This window comes from Anopheles nili, chromosome 2 (assembly GCF_943737925.1).
Source record: "Anopheles nili chromosome 2, idAnoNiliSN_F5_01, whole genome shotgun sequence".
NCBI classification, from domain to species: Eukaryota; Metazoa; Arthropoda; class Insecta; order Diptera; family Culicidae; genus Anopheles; species Anopheles nili.
The window spans coordinates 20,365,966-20,385,503 of record NC_071291.1 but is presented as its reverse complement, the minus strand read 5'-3'; the positions used below and the strand labels follow the sequence as shown (position 1 = coordinate 20,385,503).

The 19,538-nt window shown below is 48.7% G+C and overlaps 1 protein-coding gene across 1 annotated transcript in view; it reads right to left on the bottom strand.

Annotated features, from left to right (window-relative positions):
• The window catches only part of LOC128731619 (uncharacterized), a 189,689-nt gene that overhangs the window by 118,110 nt on the left and 52,041 nt on the right, over nt 1–19,538 (bottom strand). Inside the window, exons 3-4 of the mRNA XM_053824755.1 lie at nt 8,717–8,931; nt 4,574–4,709 (exon numbers count right to left, since the gene is read on the bottom strand). Of these exons, the coding sequence (XP_053680730.1) occupies nt 4,574–4,709; nt 8,717–8,931 (351 nt within the window). The remainder of the gene's footprint in view (nt 1–4,573; nt 4,710–8,716; nt 8,932–19,538) is intronic.

Genomic DNA, 19,538 nt, shown 5'->3' with positions numbered 1-19,538 from the left:
ACAAAAAAAATGCTCGAAAACCCGGTCCAGGTTGACAATGCCGGCGTGGGTTGCTTGATTGGACGAACACGCCATGGACGGCCAAGAGGGTTATCGGTTGCTACGATTCCCACGCCGCAGGCAACCAGGACCAGCTGACTTTGGCATGCCATCGGAGTACCCGTCTCCCTTTGTCACAGCGCTGACAGATGGTTTATGTTCATTTTCCACCAGCTTTCCACCAGTTTTCCACCAGCCACCCACTCGATCCAGCTTCCCCCAGCCGCCGCTGTTTGATCTTTCAATGGAGATGGAATTGAAATCAACACGCTTCAATCGCATACGCCCAATTCCATCGGTTCCATTTTGTCTTCGTGTTCCGTTCCTGAAGCGTTCCTTGTTGCGGTGGGAAGCCCTACCGAAGTCATCGAGTACGGGAATAGAATGGATTCGCCGATAAATCGATGGTAACTGTGCCGCGACGAACAGGTGGCTTTGGAGTCCATGGGTACGTTCGAAACGGAAGCCGTTTGTGTAACACGAATACGCCATTTACTCCAATTATGATATGTTCTTTGTTCTGCATTATTGCACGAATCCAACCAATTTGTAACAGACAAATCATCCCACATTGTTTCTATACGAACGGTCACCATCACTGGGATTAAATTTGTTTGTTAATTTTATCAAAATTGTTGTCCATTTAACGGCATGGTATCATTTTCGTTGTATGAATGCGTTGTTTTATGCGCTCTATTATGTGCTAAGTACAATCAGCCTACTCCGAGTAGAACGCACGCGATATGTGCACTATGTCTGAAATATTATAAGGAATGAATCGATTGATTACGCCATTCGTTTACGTACATTTTTAATTGTCGATTGATTTTATCTGGCAAAAACGCCTGTAAAACATCGCGCATAGCAAAAAGTACGAAAACAGAACGTATCCCTCCAAAAAAGATGCCAAAACCATCCCAACATGGTCATATGTCATCTTTCAAGCGATATAGGGACGTTTTCCAAAGCGCTTTCGTCCGTGTTTGATCACCGACTTAGCAGCCTCACGGAACTCACCTTTACCGTGGAAGTTTTGCCCACTCGGAAGCGTAAAAGCCGTCAGCAGCATTCGGTCAAATGGCGTGAAAAATGGCCCACGACTGCCAAATCGTTCCGAATTTCCGCCTCCTCGTTGGATGATGTTTTTCCCCGTGTAAGCTCGCCTCCGGAAAGACCAACAACCAAACAAACATAAAAATCGATCCCACGCCTTGCCTGGCGCTGAGGTGGCGTGGGTGTAAAATAAATTGCTCAAATTTCTAAGCCCCTCGGTCCTCGGTGGCACATGATTTGCATCGCTTCGATCGTTAGAAAGGGGTGCCCTTCGCGGAACCGGTCGTACCGCACGCAAACGACATTATTTATGCCATCGAAATATTTCACTCCAGGTGAGTGCGTTCCGGTCTGGCCGGGCACGCGGGCGTGAGAAAGATTTAATGGCAGCCATAGTTTATGATGGCGGATCCGCTTCCGGTATGCGAGGGACGTGCGCTTTATTTATTTACGCCAGTTTTGCGGTGGCTTTGCGGTGCGAAATTCGTGCAAACGTTACGCGAGACGTGACAGACCTTCGCACGAGCTGACCCCATTCATTATGATGAGGGATCAATTCGGTAGTGTGTAAATGTTTTGATGCAATTTTTAGCAGCTACTTTTCAGCCAGAGAGAGCCAAGTGACCAAGTTGAGTGGTTATTGTGAGGAAGAGGAAACAAAAACCTTCTCGAATCTGCTCATCAAGCGAACATACCGTTCCGTGTACGAAGCGTCGGGAAAGATTGCGACAGCAGTGAAGTGTCTTACGGCATGAAAAGTGCACTGTATCCGAAGAGACAGCATCTACAAAAATGGCCGATGGGTAAACGGAACGCTACGGAAAAAGCCAAAAGCTATTGCCCAAGGACGGGCTGCAAGTCGCGTCATCGTCGACGACGGAAGCGGTCAACCAAAGCCCAAAGGCCGCAGAGTCAAGCTAGCAACAATTCCGAAGGATCGTTATAAAATATTTATTTTTGCTGTTGTTTCCATCGCCAGGTTTGCTCTTATGGTTTCCTTTCCGAGCCGCGGCACGAAACCGGGGTCCGGAGTTTTCACATCTCCCAGCGATCGTCCGAAGGTTCAAGAGCACACCCCGGACGCAAGGACGGACCGTTCGATGCCCGAAAAGGAAGCAGACAATAATGCCTCACAAAAACGGCAGAATACTCCGCTCCTGTTGGAGGCGAAATCTCTACCAAACAATCCCAGGGAAGCGAGTGTATCTGTATTCCGGGGAAGTACTTTCTTCCCGCATCGTCCGGCATAGCGGCACGGAGGCTGCAGCACATGGAAACGACAATTGCATTTCCGCCATTAAATTTCACCGCTCACTGCACCGCTGGCTGCAAACTGCTTGATGCTATTATCGAGCGGCCTTCTCCGTGCCGGGGATCCGGGACGAGACTTAAACATTTCCGGACCGGCGCAAACGGGCGGACTTTCCCCGGTCAGAAAGCGAGACCCCACCGGGGCTGACAGGAAGTGCGGAGAGACAAGCGAACTTCCGGCTGGCTGCCCGGGTGCTGGAGAAAAGCGAGAAAATGGAAAACAACTTAAAAACAAGCAAACCCCAACGTGAAGCAGATGGCACCAAGTGGAACTGGAATCGATGTCATTCGGGGATGGCTCTTCATATTGCTGCCAGGGAGCGAGGCTCCAGCGTCATGGCAGGGAGCAACACGCAAAAAAGAAATGCCAGTGTGTTTATGTTTGTGTTCCTGATAGGTCATGCTGCGTGGAGGATTTGGCTCTCGTCAAGCACGCCCACCCAACAACACTGGAGATTGGATTGAGCAAACAATCGCGACTGGAACGGGTGGCTGTGAAGGTGCATCCACCATTCGTGCAGATAAACCGGATTAATGAATATCAATGGGAGAGGGCAAAAAAGGAGGGCTGAATATCATTGTTAAGGATGAAAACATTGTATCGATAATTTTACACTGTGAGCCACCGCACGAGACTGATGACTGCCCGGAGTGACTGTTTCCGTCGCAATGCAGCTGTCAGTTGCGACTGTCACCGAAGCGAACCGTGTGGAGAAATTCCTGTGACAACAATGGCAAATGATGCCATGAATAGACAATTTCCTTCTCGATCGTACCGTGAGTGGGTTCGGCTAGCCCTACACACACGCACACGCACTGTTCATGTCGAAGCGCTCGACTTTCGATAAGACTCCCACCGTCTGCGGTAGCCCTCGAAGGGTTGAACCATTTTTAAGCGAGTAGTTTCCACGGCCAGTTTACCCATCTGGCGAGGGCGAATAATCTTGCACCGTAAATCGAATCATCCCGCCGGTCAGGTTCCATTCAAAACCGCTCAACGTGGTCGGGAAAGGATCCCATTTTTATCGGTACACACCATCTAAGCCGGCAGCAAATTGGCAACATAAAATGGAACCGAGCGAGTCAATGGCGGGCGAGTTCGGGCCCAAAACATACTCCGCCACCCTGCTCTCGAGATAAAGCCCGGGCACAATGCGGGCTCGCAAAACCGTTCAATTTTATGCAGCCTGCCCGAAGCATTATGATGCTGTCCTCGAGCTTTACAGCGGGTTCCGAAAGTTGACTCGTCAATTATCTGATCAACCCTTGGCATCGTCCGCCCACCGGGCGCCTGCTTGGGCTAGCGATCAGTAAAAGGGCACTTTACCATCCACCAACCGAAGGACGACAATACTCGACCAAGACACGGCCGATGATGGTCACGTTATAGCTTACCTATTATCCAGCCTCTTGGGATGGTGTTTATCGATTAAATCAAGACGCTAAAGTAAAAACGAGCTGGTTGCATGCTTCACTTTTTGCGGCCAGAGTTTACGCTTGTTTAAGCGAAATCAGAATACGTTCATTTTAAAGAGCAACACGTCATGTTGCTATTTACTTCGACCGAGAACCCGCGGGAGACAGCACAGATTAAAATGCTCATATTACTCCGAACGCAGTTAGGCGTATTTTTCCGCTCTTCAAAAACATTGCAATCCATCAAACAGTGACATCACCGATTGACATAGTACGGTACTCTCGGAAATCGACAGCATTCGAGTTTTCTCGTTTAAGAAGCCGAACACATGAAAGAGATTTCCAACTCACCCTGAAACCAACGTGAGGCCAGCCACGGAAGCCGAACCACGCCGAGTATGGGAGCTCATTCCTTTGAAACCGGGTAATTTGATTAAATTTAATCCATTCGGAAAATTGTGCCCCAATGCACATCGACCTCCGTCTCCACGACGAGCGTGCAGAAGGACAAATACTCCTGAAAGGGCGCTTCTTCGAGCAGAAACCCGCCTCAGTCGTGCTGATCCGTACCCATTTTCAGCTCCACCGAAATCCAACTGCCTAATCCACCCCGAGCGGCGTATTCTAGCAAGCGCACAAGTACCATGCGGCTGAATTCTCGGAAGAGAATTTTCTCTGTCTGCGAGCAAGCGAACCGGCGCCACGGTGCGGTTCGCGTTATGCGTGCTGCAAAGCGTTTTGATCAGTTACTTACCTACTACTTGCATGCTGATGTGCTCGGTGGCGGTGGAAAACGAGGGTGCGTCGGCGGTGACTTCGCAGGAAAAATTTCCCGACAGCCCGAAGCCCACGTTCTTGATAACCACCTGCCGGTTGTCGGAGAGCGCAGCCTGCGGAAAGGACAAAGCAAATGGAAAATACATACTCAGTAATTAGTACCGGACAGTGAAAAGGCGTTTCTCGGGCCTACGACGGCTCGGCAGAGATAGGAATGGACACAATTAAATGCAACACGCTCTGCCTAAGGGTTCAACCCTCAGATCGTTGCAATCGACTAAAACCCAATCGATTCAAACGCACAAGCCGTAGCTAATGTACGCATTGGTTTATTAATACAGATTACGCTTCATTTCTTTCTTTTTTTCTGATTTTCCACATACGGCTGTTGTACGGGCAATTCCACTAGAACAGCGCATTTTTTTTTGCTTTGCTGATAATCCCCTTGAATAGCTAATGAACTTACGCCATCGTCACCCTCGATGTGCTCGCTAGCAGTGAAAACGAAGCACACCATCCTCGCGAGCTCTTGTGCCAGTTATTGCGCCCGGAAATGGATATTCGATCCAGGATAATGCCGGAACCATCATTTATAAGCGGTTGATCGCTTCACACGCGCGACGCTGATCCGCTTTCGCTGGGCAGCTAAATTGCTGCTCCATATTTATGGTCGATCCAATAACTCATACCTCGGTAAAGGGGGCGCCCATTTTCGCGCTTTTGCTTTCCATCATTTATTGCTTTACACTGGGATTGGAAGGAAAAATATGTACCCACCCAACGACACAACCTGTCGAGGACGTTAACGTTCGCCTCTTCCGCCTGGCTGAGCTTGGCCTATTTCGCTGCAACGAACGTTTACTCATCCGACAGCCTGCTCCCGATCGTGCTCCATTCGTTCGGCTATTAACGATTCAGTCCTGGTCAACGGGAGATAGACCTTTCCCATCGTCCACTTGAATGTTTAGTGCGCCCAGAGGGCTGCTGTAGAACCACGGTGACATCCGAGCCAAAGGATGGAAAGAGCGAATTCTGTTCCCCAAAAACCGGTTGAGGAAAAACAGCCGCGCCTCGTTTTCCCGATCTAACGGGCCTCCAGCGGAATTAACTTCTGTCTTGCCGGGCGAACCACCACCACGGAAGCACCAAAGGTCACCGTCCAGTCACCTAATACGTTACCAATGCAGGCCATACATTGTGCCTCGTGTGACCTCTCATGGACAGCCGTTCGAGGAATGAGACTAGAACGAACCGCACACGCGAAAGAAATGCGATATTTATAGGAAGACGAAAAGCTGCCCATTTTTCGCGACCAAAACCAAGCGCCCCACCAAGGCGTAAGGGTGGAATGACATTCGAGATGCTTTTGTGCTGTTTTTTTTTTGTGTGTGTCCCCCAACATCAATGTTATTGCGTTGGCTGGGGGTTAAAGCGTATGAAGCATGAGACGATAATCTCATAAATATATTATAAGAAGAGGCTGGCTTTCTTCAAACGTTCTCGGCACTGGCGAAATGGATCGCCCCCATGGAGCGATGCAAGGGCGCCGAGTCAAAGGTTAAGGCAGCTCGATCGGCGAGCGTATCCTTTTTCGTCCTATTACAACGACTCCGTTCGGTCGCCAGTTGGAAAAACCCTCGCCAGTCCACCAATATGCGGATCAGCCAAATTGCCTTCCATTTGGGAACGAGCTTTTTTTTGTCCTTGTTCTCTCACTTCGTCTTTTCACCCAAACGGAAGCACGTAAGACCGGGAACAGAACCAAAGCACGAAACGAGCACAATCCCCATGTCACACTGTCGGGCTTACTGTGGAAAATCACAGCCCAGCAATCTTCCTGGGCTCACGATCGCCATCCCGCTAACGAATCAGGCCCCCGTCGGGGCGGGAAATGAAAGATAAATTCCCAACGATAAACAGCCACCGGAAGTGGGCGTTTCGGCCGCTGGAACGATATTGATCAAAAAATTTGCCAACCGAGCAAATTTGCTTCGGATCGACCACGGCGGTTTCCGTGCAGTGCGTTTTTTGGGTTAGCTTTTTTCGTGTGAAATTTTTAATTTTACATTTCGCCCTTACATCACCGGTGCGCCAGTGGTGAATTGCGCACAAAGGTAAAAAGTTGCACACTGTGTGAAGCTGTCCATTGGTTGGATGGGAAAAAATCGGATTCATGTTCATTTGATGACCATTGTTTCATCAGGAATTCTACGAAAAATTCATCCCCGTACTCAATTTCGCTCTTATTTCTTTGCAACAGCAGAGTTGTAAATACATCGTTTGCAAACAACCAATTAAATTGCAAATTTCATTTCTTCCACTATTGGGACACGTTTTCTCATTTTCCAACTGTTTTCCTGTAAAATGACACGCGGAGTTACAGTGAAACAATGAGCTTCAGGCGCCCACAGTAGTGACTTTTTCCGGGAATTAATTTCAAAAAGTCGTTTGCACTTTCTGCCCGTTTTTGTAGCGCGATCCTTTCCAAACAGCTTCGCGCGCGCGAACCAGCGCTTGTTTAAAAAAAAAAAACAAAAAGTCCTCGTTAACGCCCCACCGCCATCCGGCGAAACGGATCGTTCATCACATTTCCGCACAGCTGGCGTCCAAATCCGGCGCGATGGCTTTACCGATAATTATCGTAAAGGGCAGATAGCGATCCGACATAATCGCTCAAGTTTCCGCCAAAAGCGCGCTCGCTTTCCACCAGGCGCCTCCCATTCAATTCAAGCCACTCGAGGCGTCTTTAAACCGACCGGTTTTAACGTTCCATGACGGCAGGGAAGCACAAAAGAAAGCAGCAACCAACTGGGGGCCAGTCTGGACGAGGCCTTCGTCTCGCCGAGATTCGCGTCCTGACCGAAGGACACGTCTTGCAGACGCTCGGCTCGGTTCCGTCCGTTCAGCAATCCTTGAGCCACGCGCTCGAAAAGGCTGCGAAGCGATGAAAGATAATCTTCAGCCTTCCAATTATAATTAATAAGTTAATAACGAGCAGGAAAACAGAGGACGCCATTCACCCGGTCCGGTGAGGTTGATGTTCGTTTTAACGAAACTTCGTCGGAGCCGCCGGAAGGTAAAAATCTAAAGTGCACGAAACAGTCCTACTTAGAATGAGCGCCACAAAAAATCTCGAATTAAACAGAGGGAAATAAAAACGACATAAGACGTTTCGCCCTCTTCAAAGTCAAACCCATTTGGAGTGCAAGTGTCAGTGGGAAGGAACGAACGGAAAGCTCGTTCACCAATACACCTAGCTGCCGTGCCGGCGGCTGAGCCGATGGTTCGCTCGGTTTTCCTCGATTACGTAGCCAAATCAAGGTCTAATCCAACAACATGTCAACTGCCGGGTAGAGCGCCGTGTGTGAGGTCCCGAGAAGATTACTTATTTGTTTAATATGCCTAACGAGCTTGGTGTCTCAGCCGTCGAACACCAGACTCGTCACAAGAACATCCACCCAGTGGTCGTCCCATCTCAGAGCAACGGATGGAACGATAAACCATTACGTCCTGCTCGTGGGACAAAAAAACCGAACCGAGAGCCAAAATCCCGACGATAATCATCTCCGAATGTAATCGTATCTTATCAGTTCGTTTCATTTCCGTTCCTAGCCCACAAGACGCTTATCTGCTCCGGAAACGTGAGTGCGTGGAGCCACTGTTTTTTCGTGTGGATCTTCCTCCTTTTTGGCTCGTCGCAAAAGAACAGCTCCCTAAGCCGAACGGTTGCAGATGACGACGGTTCTTTTGCAGCACGCCGCTCCGAGAGCTCGGCAAGTCACGTTTGCCTGTTGAAAGGATTCCCACCAGTCGCCCCATTGAGGGTAGAAAGGGCGGGTAGAAAATGGACAAAATGAAAAGCCATCTCTCCATTAATGATGTCCCCTGCACCGACGTCGCCCCCGTGCGGCATTCCTACGAGGTTTGGATGGATTTTCTTTCTTTCCAGAGGGCCGCTTTGCAAACAGCAAAAAGCACCGATTCTCGGGATCAGAAAAGACGGATTAGTGTCAGCTGAGGAAAATGCCTTTAAATTACCCCGTCTGCCGTCGCCTTGCGGCAACTGGCCGGCCAGCTTCATGGCCAGTTGCCCATCGTTACAGGGAAGCGCAATACTTACGTCGACATTGATACCGGGAAAGGGGAAAATCTTCTTGCTTGGTTGCTGGCCCGGCGAGTAGCGATAGAACTCCCGTAAGCCCCGGTAGAACTTGACGGAGTACAGCGGCGAGTCGTCCAGATCGTACAGACAACGCAGGGTGGCGTGCTGACCGCGCCGTACCGCCGGTGGATCCACTACCAGTTGAACCGATCGGATTGCACCGAAGCCGTAATCTGAAACAGGAACGAAGAGTTTGAATCAATTAATGGTTGGAGCTGTACTACAGAATCTTTCCTGCGACGGCGAGCGACGGATCGATTGCGTAAAATTGATCGATTGTTCTTCTTCAAGTGCTCGGAAGTAAGGTCGTTCGGATGCATTCGATCACAAATTGCTTAACAACGTCTATAACTATGTATGCTAAAGACTGAAGCAAACACAACAAAAAACCGAAACCATCCACGGCCCATTGATTTGATTTGGCAAACATCTTTTTAGATAATTATATTCGTTTAAAACACATATGCTATAAAATCACTCACATCGGCACAACATGCTCTAGCGACGATGCGATGTCTAATTAAAGCACAAAATTGCTCCAAACCGCCCTGCTGCCTGAAACCACACATTTCAAGTAAATTCACTCGATCCCTCAAATGCACGCGCTAGCTCTCTCGTTACGTGCCAAGACCCTTCAGGACTTCAGCCTTTTAGCGGGTAACAAAATTAATCAGTCCACCGCTACGACGTGAACTTTCGCCCTGCCCGTCTTGTGGGCTTAATCAACTGGGAACAACAGCACATTTCCCGACATATTCATTAGCCTTCCCGCGGAAACCCGACGGGGGAACGCTGAAAAGAAGACTCCCAAATTCGGGAAGTTGGATGGTTAGGCAAGCAATTATACAACAAACAAAAAGAAGAAGAACGAAATACGTATACATGCCCTTCCTGGCGCGGGTTGTAGCTCCAGACAAAGAGGCCATGCACGGGGACACGTAGGAGAGAAAGAAACAGCACCACGCCAAATTTAACAGACCGAAGAAAATATGCTCCATAAGAAAAAGGACGGAACAGAAAAGGCTTTGGAGCTTTCTGTTGTTCGTTTTCTTTTTCGTTTTGCTTTTTGTGTTAACTTAATTAATTTAATGAAAATTAATGCTCATCAAGTGCGCTCCGACAACACTTGGCTCGAGTTCAGAGGTGTAGCCAAGGTCAGTTGCGGCCACCACCAGGTAGGGCTCGCAGGCCCTCGGGTGATTATTTTGTGCTTCTGCGAAAGATTAATCTCTTGAGGCAACTAGTTGGTTTTGAATTACACACTTGGTGCTGGATAATGCAAAGAGAGTGAATAGGAGAGAACAAAGCACACTACACTAATGATATCGATATGGCCCGGAGGAAATGAAATGTAAGGCCTACTAAGCAATAGCGCAGAGTTTTACCAAAAACCGTATTCGTTGGCGTAAAAGAATGTGCATTGTTACCGTGAATTTTGTGTGATTATTCATGGTGCGAAAAATGATGGAATGAATGAAGCATAATCTTAAAATGTTTTTCGAAGCCTACATTTTAATCAATCACACTTCGTAGCTTATGGCTTTACTACATGTTAACAAAGCATATTGTCACGTAACTCGGACCAAATGAGTTCAATATGGCACATATTTTCAATCATTTTGAGTCTCATCCAAGGAGAATAAATAAAAAATCTGACGCTAGAAAAAGCCCCAATGCCGGATGGTTATAAATAGAATACAAAAAATACAAGCTGCTGAAAAGTAAACAAACTTTATGCGCCAAATGTTGAGAGTTTTTATTTGCAAATTCCAGCCCCTCCCACGTTTATTATCGATGACATTTCAATCGACCGAGTTGATTTCTTTTTCTGCAAACATCCGCCACATTTGCGGGAACGAGCACATTTCTTCGTTTCAATAAACACGCCTGCGAAAAGGGAAAGCAGAAAATCACAAGGGTCCCCCTTATGCTCGAGTTTATGCGTTCGAGAAAAAAAAAGCGAGAAATGTCGCGAGAAAAAGCAACATTTGCATCCACTGGATGTACTTCGAATAGGAGAAAAAAAAGGCGAAATGCAGTTCGCGCCTCCAGTTGAACGGTGGGTCCCAAATGTCGATTTTCCAAGTGGCATTTCGGGTGGCAAAGCTCTCCCGACAGAAGTAGCCAAATTGGCACATCCATTTCTTTTAATGGTCACCCTCCAGTTGCGGCCACGAAACGTCGGGTCGGGACGTCACGACAAATGCAAGAAATTCCCACGGAACGCGCCTAGCTTTTCCACCCTGAGCCACGAGGGCGATGCTCTGCCGATAGGCCCCATTGCACGTGCCCGGGTCGCCCCGTTTTGAGACGATAAATTTTCTTTTATTATCTGCCCGGAATCTGTTTTAACGATATTTTTATGATAATTTCGCAGTCACCGCCTCCAGGAGCCCATGAGGGGGGACGTTTTAGTAGCGTCGATTTCTCGAGCATCGTTCAATTCTGTAGTGAGAGAAAAAAAAATCCTCGTACGACGAACAAACAGGCCCGGGACGATTTCAAAATTCAGTCCCTCTCCGCACGTAGCGGGACGCGTCTTGGTGGTTCGCAAAACTCAGGTTTCAGCATTTTTGTTGCTATTATTTTGCATCCATCGCAACCCGCATGGAAAGGGTTTCCCATCGAATCTCGGACCGTGTCTCTTGTGGTCTTGTCGGTCGACACCGGGCAACGATCGATCGGGAACGAAACGGACCGTCTCCTTGGTGAGTGGAAAGCTGGCGAGCTGCAAAAATAAAAAGGAAGAAGCTTTTCGACCCCGCTCGAAGGCAGCAAGTGTTGTTTGCTTAATCGTTCGTATCTTCGAGGAAAATGGTGTCGTGGGCGAACGGTTTTTCCGTCGGCGGAGACCACCGACGATCGGCTGGACGCCAGATCCATCGACCCACTCGAACCCGTGTGCCGAGTGCTCGGTAATCACCGACGTCGATGTTTGTTTTATAAATTTGAAAGCAATGGAGAACGTTCAATTTAGCGCTGAAACCCTCGCGGGCGCAATGAACGAAACTGGCTGCCAAGTCAAACAAACCGGAGGCCACCCTCGTCAAGGATGCGAAAGCGGGCTGCTGGCCGTTAGGCTTGCAACGAAAACCCAACGACCAAAGTGCACTGACTTTGCGCGGACAGCGCGAGACTGATTCCCGTTTCAAGGGTTTGCATTTTATTGGCACTGCTAACTGCTCCGGCAAACTTTTCACCCAAAGTATCGTTCTGCTTCGCGCCATCGCAATCGTCATGGCGGAGTGAATTGCCCGGGAGCTGAATAGCCATTCTGAAGCAGGGCGATTAAACTGGCCGTGGGCGGCCACCACATGGCACCGTGATGCAAACTATTATCTCCTCACAATGCTCGCGACACTTGGAGTCTCGCAGCAAAAACTCAGCAAGAACGCAAGTTCTGCGCACAATCGCGCCTTAAAGCACGAACATCCTTTAAATAAGCTGACTCCAGGCAGATTCGCACGAGTGGAATGATGATTCTACGTACGGATTTTCATTGACCATATCACCTGCGGAAACTCGAACTGCTCCACACTAAAAGGATTTATATTAGTTCAAAAGAGTCCCTTCTGCCAGCGGAATGATAAAATGGTCCCCGACCTTCTACCACACTTGAAAAGCCCTAATTGGTTTCCGCTGTGCGCATCTTGAAGGGTTTGATTGCCCACCTTAGCTGCCCTTACTCTCAAGTGTGCCCTCCAGATCGATTCATTCATTTCGAGAGAGCCTAAATTCTCGGCATCGTACCTCCCCTCGGTTGCTACGTAAGCCGTAACGTATCTGCCTGCCAACCGGTGGTGCGCTTTGCCGCACGCTCCCTAATGACCTAGTTCCACGATATCACAACAGGATTACGAAGAACACAGTGCCAAGGATTAGCGTCGGCATGGGTGGAGAGATGGTTTGTAAAAACCGCCTCTCCTGTGTGTATGGGTGGACCGAGTTTTTGCGCCCCCTGCTGTCGGAAGCTCGGCTCCAGCTTGGGCCGTTCGGTGCTTAGTTTGTCCTGATTTTAAATGGACAAAATCCATCTTTCCAAACCACCAGCCGGCCATCGGATGGACCCGACCCAGCAACGATCATCTGTCAGCCCGCTTGGGAAGGCTAGTGTGTTTTTCCTGTTTCCAGTTTCGGGTAAGAATAACATTTGATTTTTTTTTCTATTTCGTAAAGATGTTTTTGCTCCACCCATCCGGTTCCTCCGCCCGGGAGCAGCCGGATCGATTCAACTCCGGCCCCCGTCAGCCATACATGTCGGGCTTATTTTTATAGCGCACCACTTATGCTGCCAACTTCGCCGTCGAACGGGGGCAGAGCTACGAAATCTGTCACCGAATCCCAATGCATACGGCATCCACGGGGTTTACGATTATGGGACGCGGTGTGTCTGTGCAGACCATGCGTGAGTTTCTCGGCACCCGGGAGGGATGAAAGGACGATTTTCCTCCGCTCAGGAAGTGAGCCACCGGAAGATGGGAAGTGCGCCCGAGAAACTTCTGCGATCGGGAATCGTAAACGGCTGCGAACCCGTTGAGGAGCCGTCCCTCGCGCGTATCAGCAGCATCGGTGATTTGTCGGGTGAGGAGAGCTTGAACAGCTCCTCGAATCGTTATATGATAACAATATTAATAATAGCAATAATAAACCGACTGGGAAAAAGTATGAATAAATTTGATGGCATCTAGATGTCATCATTCATTTTAATGGCTCCAAGAACCGGCTTGCAATGGAAAACCCATTTTCTCTGTCACTAGCTTGGGTCGTCTTGCAGCTGGCCCCAGGCTGGTGCCGGTTCCCCGGGACCATCTGAGAAACGAACCATTTGCGGTTTGTTTACCATAAACGTGTGGTTCATTGGTTGATAATTAAAAAGCTTTTATTTATGCGTAAGGATCGTAGCACAAATAAATAATGATTGGAATAGCAAAAACCTTATTTTTTATATTTAATTTGTACCGAAAACCATTCCATAAACGTTTTCTTGCTAAAGCACAGTGAACATAGTCAACAAGCAAAGTTGCACATAAACATGTTCAAGTCATCTAGCAATGATTAATCGCCGGTTGGTGTTTGCAAAATCGTCACAACAATATTAATGCGTTTTTTATACTCGGATGAGATAAGGAGAAAAAAAAATAACTCCCTTTCCTGTGACACAACACATTAACCGGAGCAAAAATGAGCCAATGGGTTCATAGAATGAGCAAAAAAAAAATGCGCTGCTTACGCTAAAACTTCTATCCCGCGCTGGTTTGCGGGTGGCACCATTATACCGCCACCGATGGGAGACATTTTCGATCATAAGCAACACAAAAATGTGCAGAAAAAATCACATCACCGAACGAGGTCGCGCTTTTCCGTCGCACAAAGCATGGACGAATGCTGCCCAGCATCGCGTAACATCGCACTATAAAAAGCGCCCGGTTGAAATCGGAAAACCGAAAACCGTATTATTGTCTCCGCACTCGGCCTAACGATTTATTGCTGCTAGCCGTTTTCCACCGATCACGATTCGCGCGGCGTTTGTTTGTTGTTTTTCTTTCCTTTTTTTTGCCCGCTTCGAGGCACGGGTATTTTTATTATTTTCGGCCCCTAAGATTAAACAAACGCTACCGTGGCGCGAAGTGTATTACTTAGCGTACCCCGTCGTGTGCAAGGCCAGCAAGATGGCGAGACCAATAAAAACGCAAGCGGAGGAAACGACGCCACCGGACAACGCGGGCTGTTTTGCGCCGTGTTGTTAAAGCGTCGTAAAAAAAGGATCAACAAAACTTTTACGGTCACCGGCGTCACCGGTTCCGCGGAGTGTGAAACGTACCAACGTTGTGGCTGGTACAGAAGCAGGAGAGTCGCAAGGCAGCCGATCAGCGTTCGAAGGTGTTTTTTTCCCTCCCTGGGGGGAATATTGCAACTTTTACAAATAAATTGCCGGTAAGGGCTTTACGCGGACGTGACAGGACTGTAATCGGTCCCCGGCGTAACGGTGGTCTGGTGCCGGCGAAAACGAAATTATGGCCTCAACGATGAGCAAAACGATCGCTCGATTACTTCCAGCAGTCGGCGTTGGAATTTCGCCGATAAGTCAACGCTTTCCACGCATTCCCATCGCCCGCTGTTATAAAGACATCCTGGTATAACATCATTTGTGTCGGAATGGAGAAGCATTTTTATACTTTATGTATACAGTGGCTGCATCTTGGTAGTTATTACGAACTTGTCAATCTAGGGCCATATGGAATGGTTAACAACTGGGGGAATCATACAATGTGCTTCCAAGAATCAATCGTATTATTCTACCTATCGCTGGGGAGTTCATTTAGTTCTGAAACTAAAATTTACATCTGACTTAAACTACGCATTCTAACGTTCATTTTTCTTAAGCACGTCTTCCTCTGATTACTGGAAATACCACAAGGGCTTCGCCAGCTGTTAAAAAGACATCCTGATATAACATCATTTGTGTCTGAATGGAGAAGAATTGTCATACTTTATGTATACAGTGGCTGCATAATAGTAGTTATTACGAACTGGTCAATCCAGGGCACCACTTTGAAAGATTTACTTCCTAGCGCAAGGCAATTCAATAAGTTCTGAAATTAAAATTTACATCTGACTTAAACTACGCATTCTAACGTTCATTGTTCTTCAGTGTTCTTATGCGCGTCTTCCTCTAATGGCTGGAAATACCACAAGGGTTTCCTTCTGTATGCCGAACGCAATACAAAGCATCAAGCACCATGTTCACTTCGCTTTTGAAATGATAAAACGACCAAGATAACGTTCCATCGCAAGCACACGAGACGAGCATTGTTGAAATTTTCCACCCAGTGGATATATGTGCGCAGCATGCGACTGATTAAAAGTTTCGACTATCCTCAGCGCGTATCGTTTTTGTTTGCCTTACGTTGCGGTGCATGATAAATTGCAGGACGAAAAGCTTACTCATTCTCTCACCAGCCAAACGGCCTGAAGCTTCAGCCAATGAAGCACAATGCGAGTGCCATACCAAAATGGACACAGGCGCGCTGGACTGGCGTGGAATGGAAGGTAGCGTTTCCGCGTAAAGCCCACATTTCAAACGTGGTCTTTTTGTGCAGCGGCACAGGATTTGGCGCTAATCTTGGTGCGCCACTGGCTATCTGGCCATTATGCAACGTGGTTCGAACCGTGGTGTGCCATTTAAGACCACCTTTGTTTCGATGCCGATTTCGGCATTTCCCGGTAAGCGTAACCGATCGGTTCCCGATAATGAGCGTCCGGCGTAGTTGAAATTTTCACCACGCTCCACATCGTATGGAAATTAGGTAGCCTTTTCTTTTGCTCAACAGTCCGGATCTCTTCCGCGGTTGCGGTTTTGTGCGTTTTGAACCAATTACGCACGCAACACAATAGCCACAACGATGAAGATACGATACAATAGCGTATCGATGCGACGAAAACCGCACACGGGCTTTTGCCAGGCGCCCAGAACCGGACGACAAACGGGTGGAGCGATGAAAACTTTTGCCCCAAAGTCAGCTTAACCGCCACGGTCGGCTCGAGAGATAGCCAAATCAATTATTAACTTCGGCAACGACGCCGACCGGCAATAAAGCCCACAAACTTTCCCCAACGCTGCTCGGTGCTCAAGTGTTTGCGCGAAAATCAAACAGCCACCCCACGGCGGGAGCGAAGGATCATTTTCCGAGTGGATTAAAAACGCATCAAAAATTGAGATCGAAAAATTAGCCACCCGGGAGTTTGGTCACCCGCCCGGGTAGCAGGGGGAAACTTTTTCGTGGAAAGATAAATTTAGAAAGCCAACCCCAACATTTCCCCGTACATCCCGTGGGATCGCCCGAAAAACCGGCGGTTCCCGGCACTAATGATCCCTGGCAACGGTCGCTAACGGGCCTGTAAGCCTCGTTCTTTCGAAAGGGTTCATGGCGGCGAGTATCGAAACTTTTCCCTGGAAGCAATCGTTCTGTTAAGAGACGCAAACCAAAAAAAAACAAGGACGCCCTCTGGCTCACCCGCAGCATCACCACCCGGAATGGACTGTTTATTTCGATGACAAGGATTGCTCCGGCCGCGCGCATTAAAGTTGATGGTTATCGACCGTAATTACCGAGATAGCGGAGCGCACGAAATTGAACAGCTTGCGCCCACGCTCGGTGGGTGGATGGGTGGTGGCGCAATCTAAATGGAAATCGGAAGCCCATCTCGCGCGAAGAAACAACATCGATGCCGGGAAAAACAATTGCGGCTAAATCATCGCGCCGGCGAGATTGGGTGGGTGGGTAAGAAAAAGAAACCCCACGGCACCGGCAAACGATGTCGGTTTGGAGTTCGAGAGCTAAAGTACATCGTACTTTTCACGCCATTTCCAGCAAAAAGGGATGCACCGAAAAGAAACGATCTGGGAGGAAGTTGTCAACACTTCTGTTCGTGAAAAACCCGTTCATCCCCGGTTGGTAGTTGTTGATCGGCCAAGGTGCCGATCCGTTACGACGAGATTCAAGATGCAAGCGACAATCTGAAAGCAATGGCAGAGAGTAATCAGTGCTTCGTTCACCGTTAACGAAGGTAATTAGTCGCAATTCTCGATGCTTAGCATAAACAAGCATCAACGCACTATGTCGATTACACAATTTTAGATTCTACTCGATTGTCTTTACTGCAAAAGAAAATAAAACAAGGATTCAAATGCAGCCCCCTCATTGGTTCAGCAGCTTCATTTTCATTTGTTATTATTTTACATTACTCCCAGTATACAAGGACAGGAAAGTTAATTATTAGTTTATGTTCAGTATTTGTTGTTGCAAACCATTTTTCAATTAAATAATATCTGCTATAACTATCTCTTTATACGGCGAAAAAAGATAACGAAACTTGTACTCTACAACCATCCTTAAAATAGTAATTCTGTTGAACGCATTTTGATGAATGAAAGTTGGGGGATCACTTTTCGGTTCTTTCAGACTCGAGTTCGGTAAAATCTATAACAGGCATCAGTTCAACAAAATGAATGGCTTTCCTTCGTAAATATGTACCATTTCGTTGCCACCATCAAGGCGTTCCCAGTGCGTAGCCATCCCAGGTTCCCGTGAACCCATTAGAAAAGAAGCAATTAAACCCACTTCAGTACTTTTACCCATTACGCTCTTCTTCATTTGTTCGCCAGCATCCGTCCGCTGAATACCAAATACCACAAAGCGTCGAAGATAAAATACAATGGCGCTCATCGATGCAAGCAAACAGCCCCAAAAAAGTTGAGAAAAAGGCGGATTATACGGGCGAGTAAGCAACTAGACCGCAGGATTGACTATCTCCCAGAGCCTCGCGGTTTTGACTCGCACTGGCCCGGCTTCCGGATGCGAGGGTTTGGAACTCGCAACGGATCTTACTTTGATCTATTTTCGATTACCGACCGACCCAAGCCGCTAACGGTAAGGACATCGCGCGAATGCGCTCCTTCCCGAAAAGAAAAGGGCCCAAAATTCAATTTCCAACCGCGGCCCAACACCCTGCCACGGCCACATTTTCCGGTGAAAAGGACGAGGTCGACCCAGGGCCAACAATAAGCCGACGCCGTTCCACCGACCAGCCCATCTTCCCAGCCACCAGGCGACTTGTCTTTTGCCTTTTCGCGTGACAAAATCTCATTACTTCCTCGATGACTTCGCCTTCCGCCACGGCCAAACGGGACCGTTCGAGAACCGGGCCAATAGATTAATCTTTTTCGCACCTTGCCAGTGCGCGGTGGCACGACCACAGGACCGACGAAAGGATGACTGCGACGCGCCTCACCCCATAACCGCCCTCATACGGTCTACCTCCCTGCCTCCCCCAACCGGCCGGTAAGTGATTGAATCATGCGAAACTAATGGATTTCCCGCCGGGCGCGACCCTGTTGCGCGAGTGTTTCGCACCTCCCCGTAATGGATTTCCGATCCGGTGTCGGTACCGCACCTAGCACGCGTACTTGCCACAACAAGCGCTACTGCACCTGGGCGAGCTGCGTGAGGCGTTAGGTTCGGGCGGGTCCGAAGGCGTGTGTGGCGCGGTAGGAGGCGAAATAAATCATTCCAAACCAAGCACGTTCCACGATGCTAAGCCCTGTGGTGCAACCACCACCGAAGTTCCCGGGAGTGTCCCGGGCAAACATATTGCTCCGGACCCAGCCCACCTACGCGTGTGACGTAACGTCACGTCTACAGGGCGAGGAATCGCCGCAGCAAATGAGCCATTTGGGGCCATTAGTCCCCCATCGGGTCCATCGTGGTCATTCCGTGGCCATCGTTATGTCATAGTTGAAGCGCTTTAGCTTCTTGCGAGCCGGAAAAGCGCACCGTCAAGATGCAACGGCAGCTTCGGTGAAACCCTCGACCCCGCAACGATGTTCGCTCGGAACCGACGGGATTTGTTTGCCAGCCAGGGGTGGAACACTCCCTGACCCGTGTCCTTTGTCCGGTCGACTACTCCCTCAGGCTCAGCCTGATGTATGAAAGGGGCCGCATAATCAAGGCCCGCGGGAGCCTGAAGGTGGCCTTATGCAACGGGATCGAGAAGCGACCCGGCGGTATTTTGGCGAAAGTTCAAACTGGAACTGGAACCGAGGTGGCGTATTGTGGAAGCCAGTGCCGGTAAATACCCTTCTGCTGGTAGACGCTATGCTATGCTGGCCGACGGCAAATAAGGACATCGTACGTGTGTGTACCGGGCGAGCCGGGTATGTAACTTTATTGCGGCTCGTTTCTTTTTCGCTTTTTTTGTTGTTGTTGCTTTTTCCAGGACA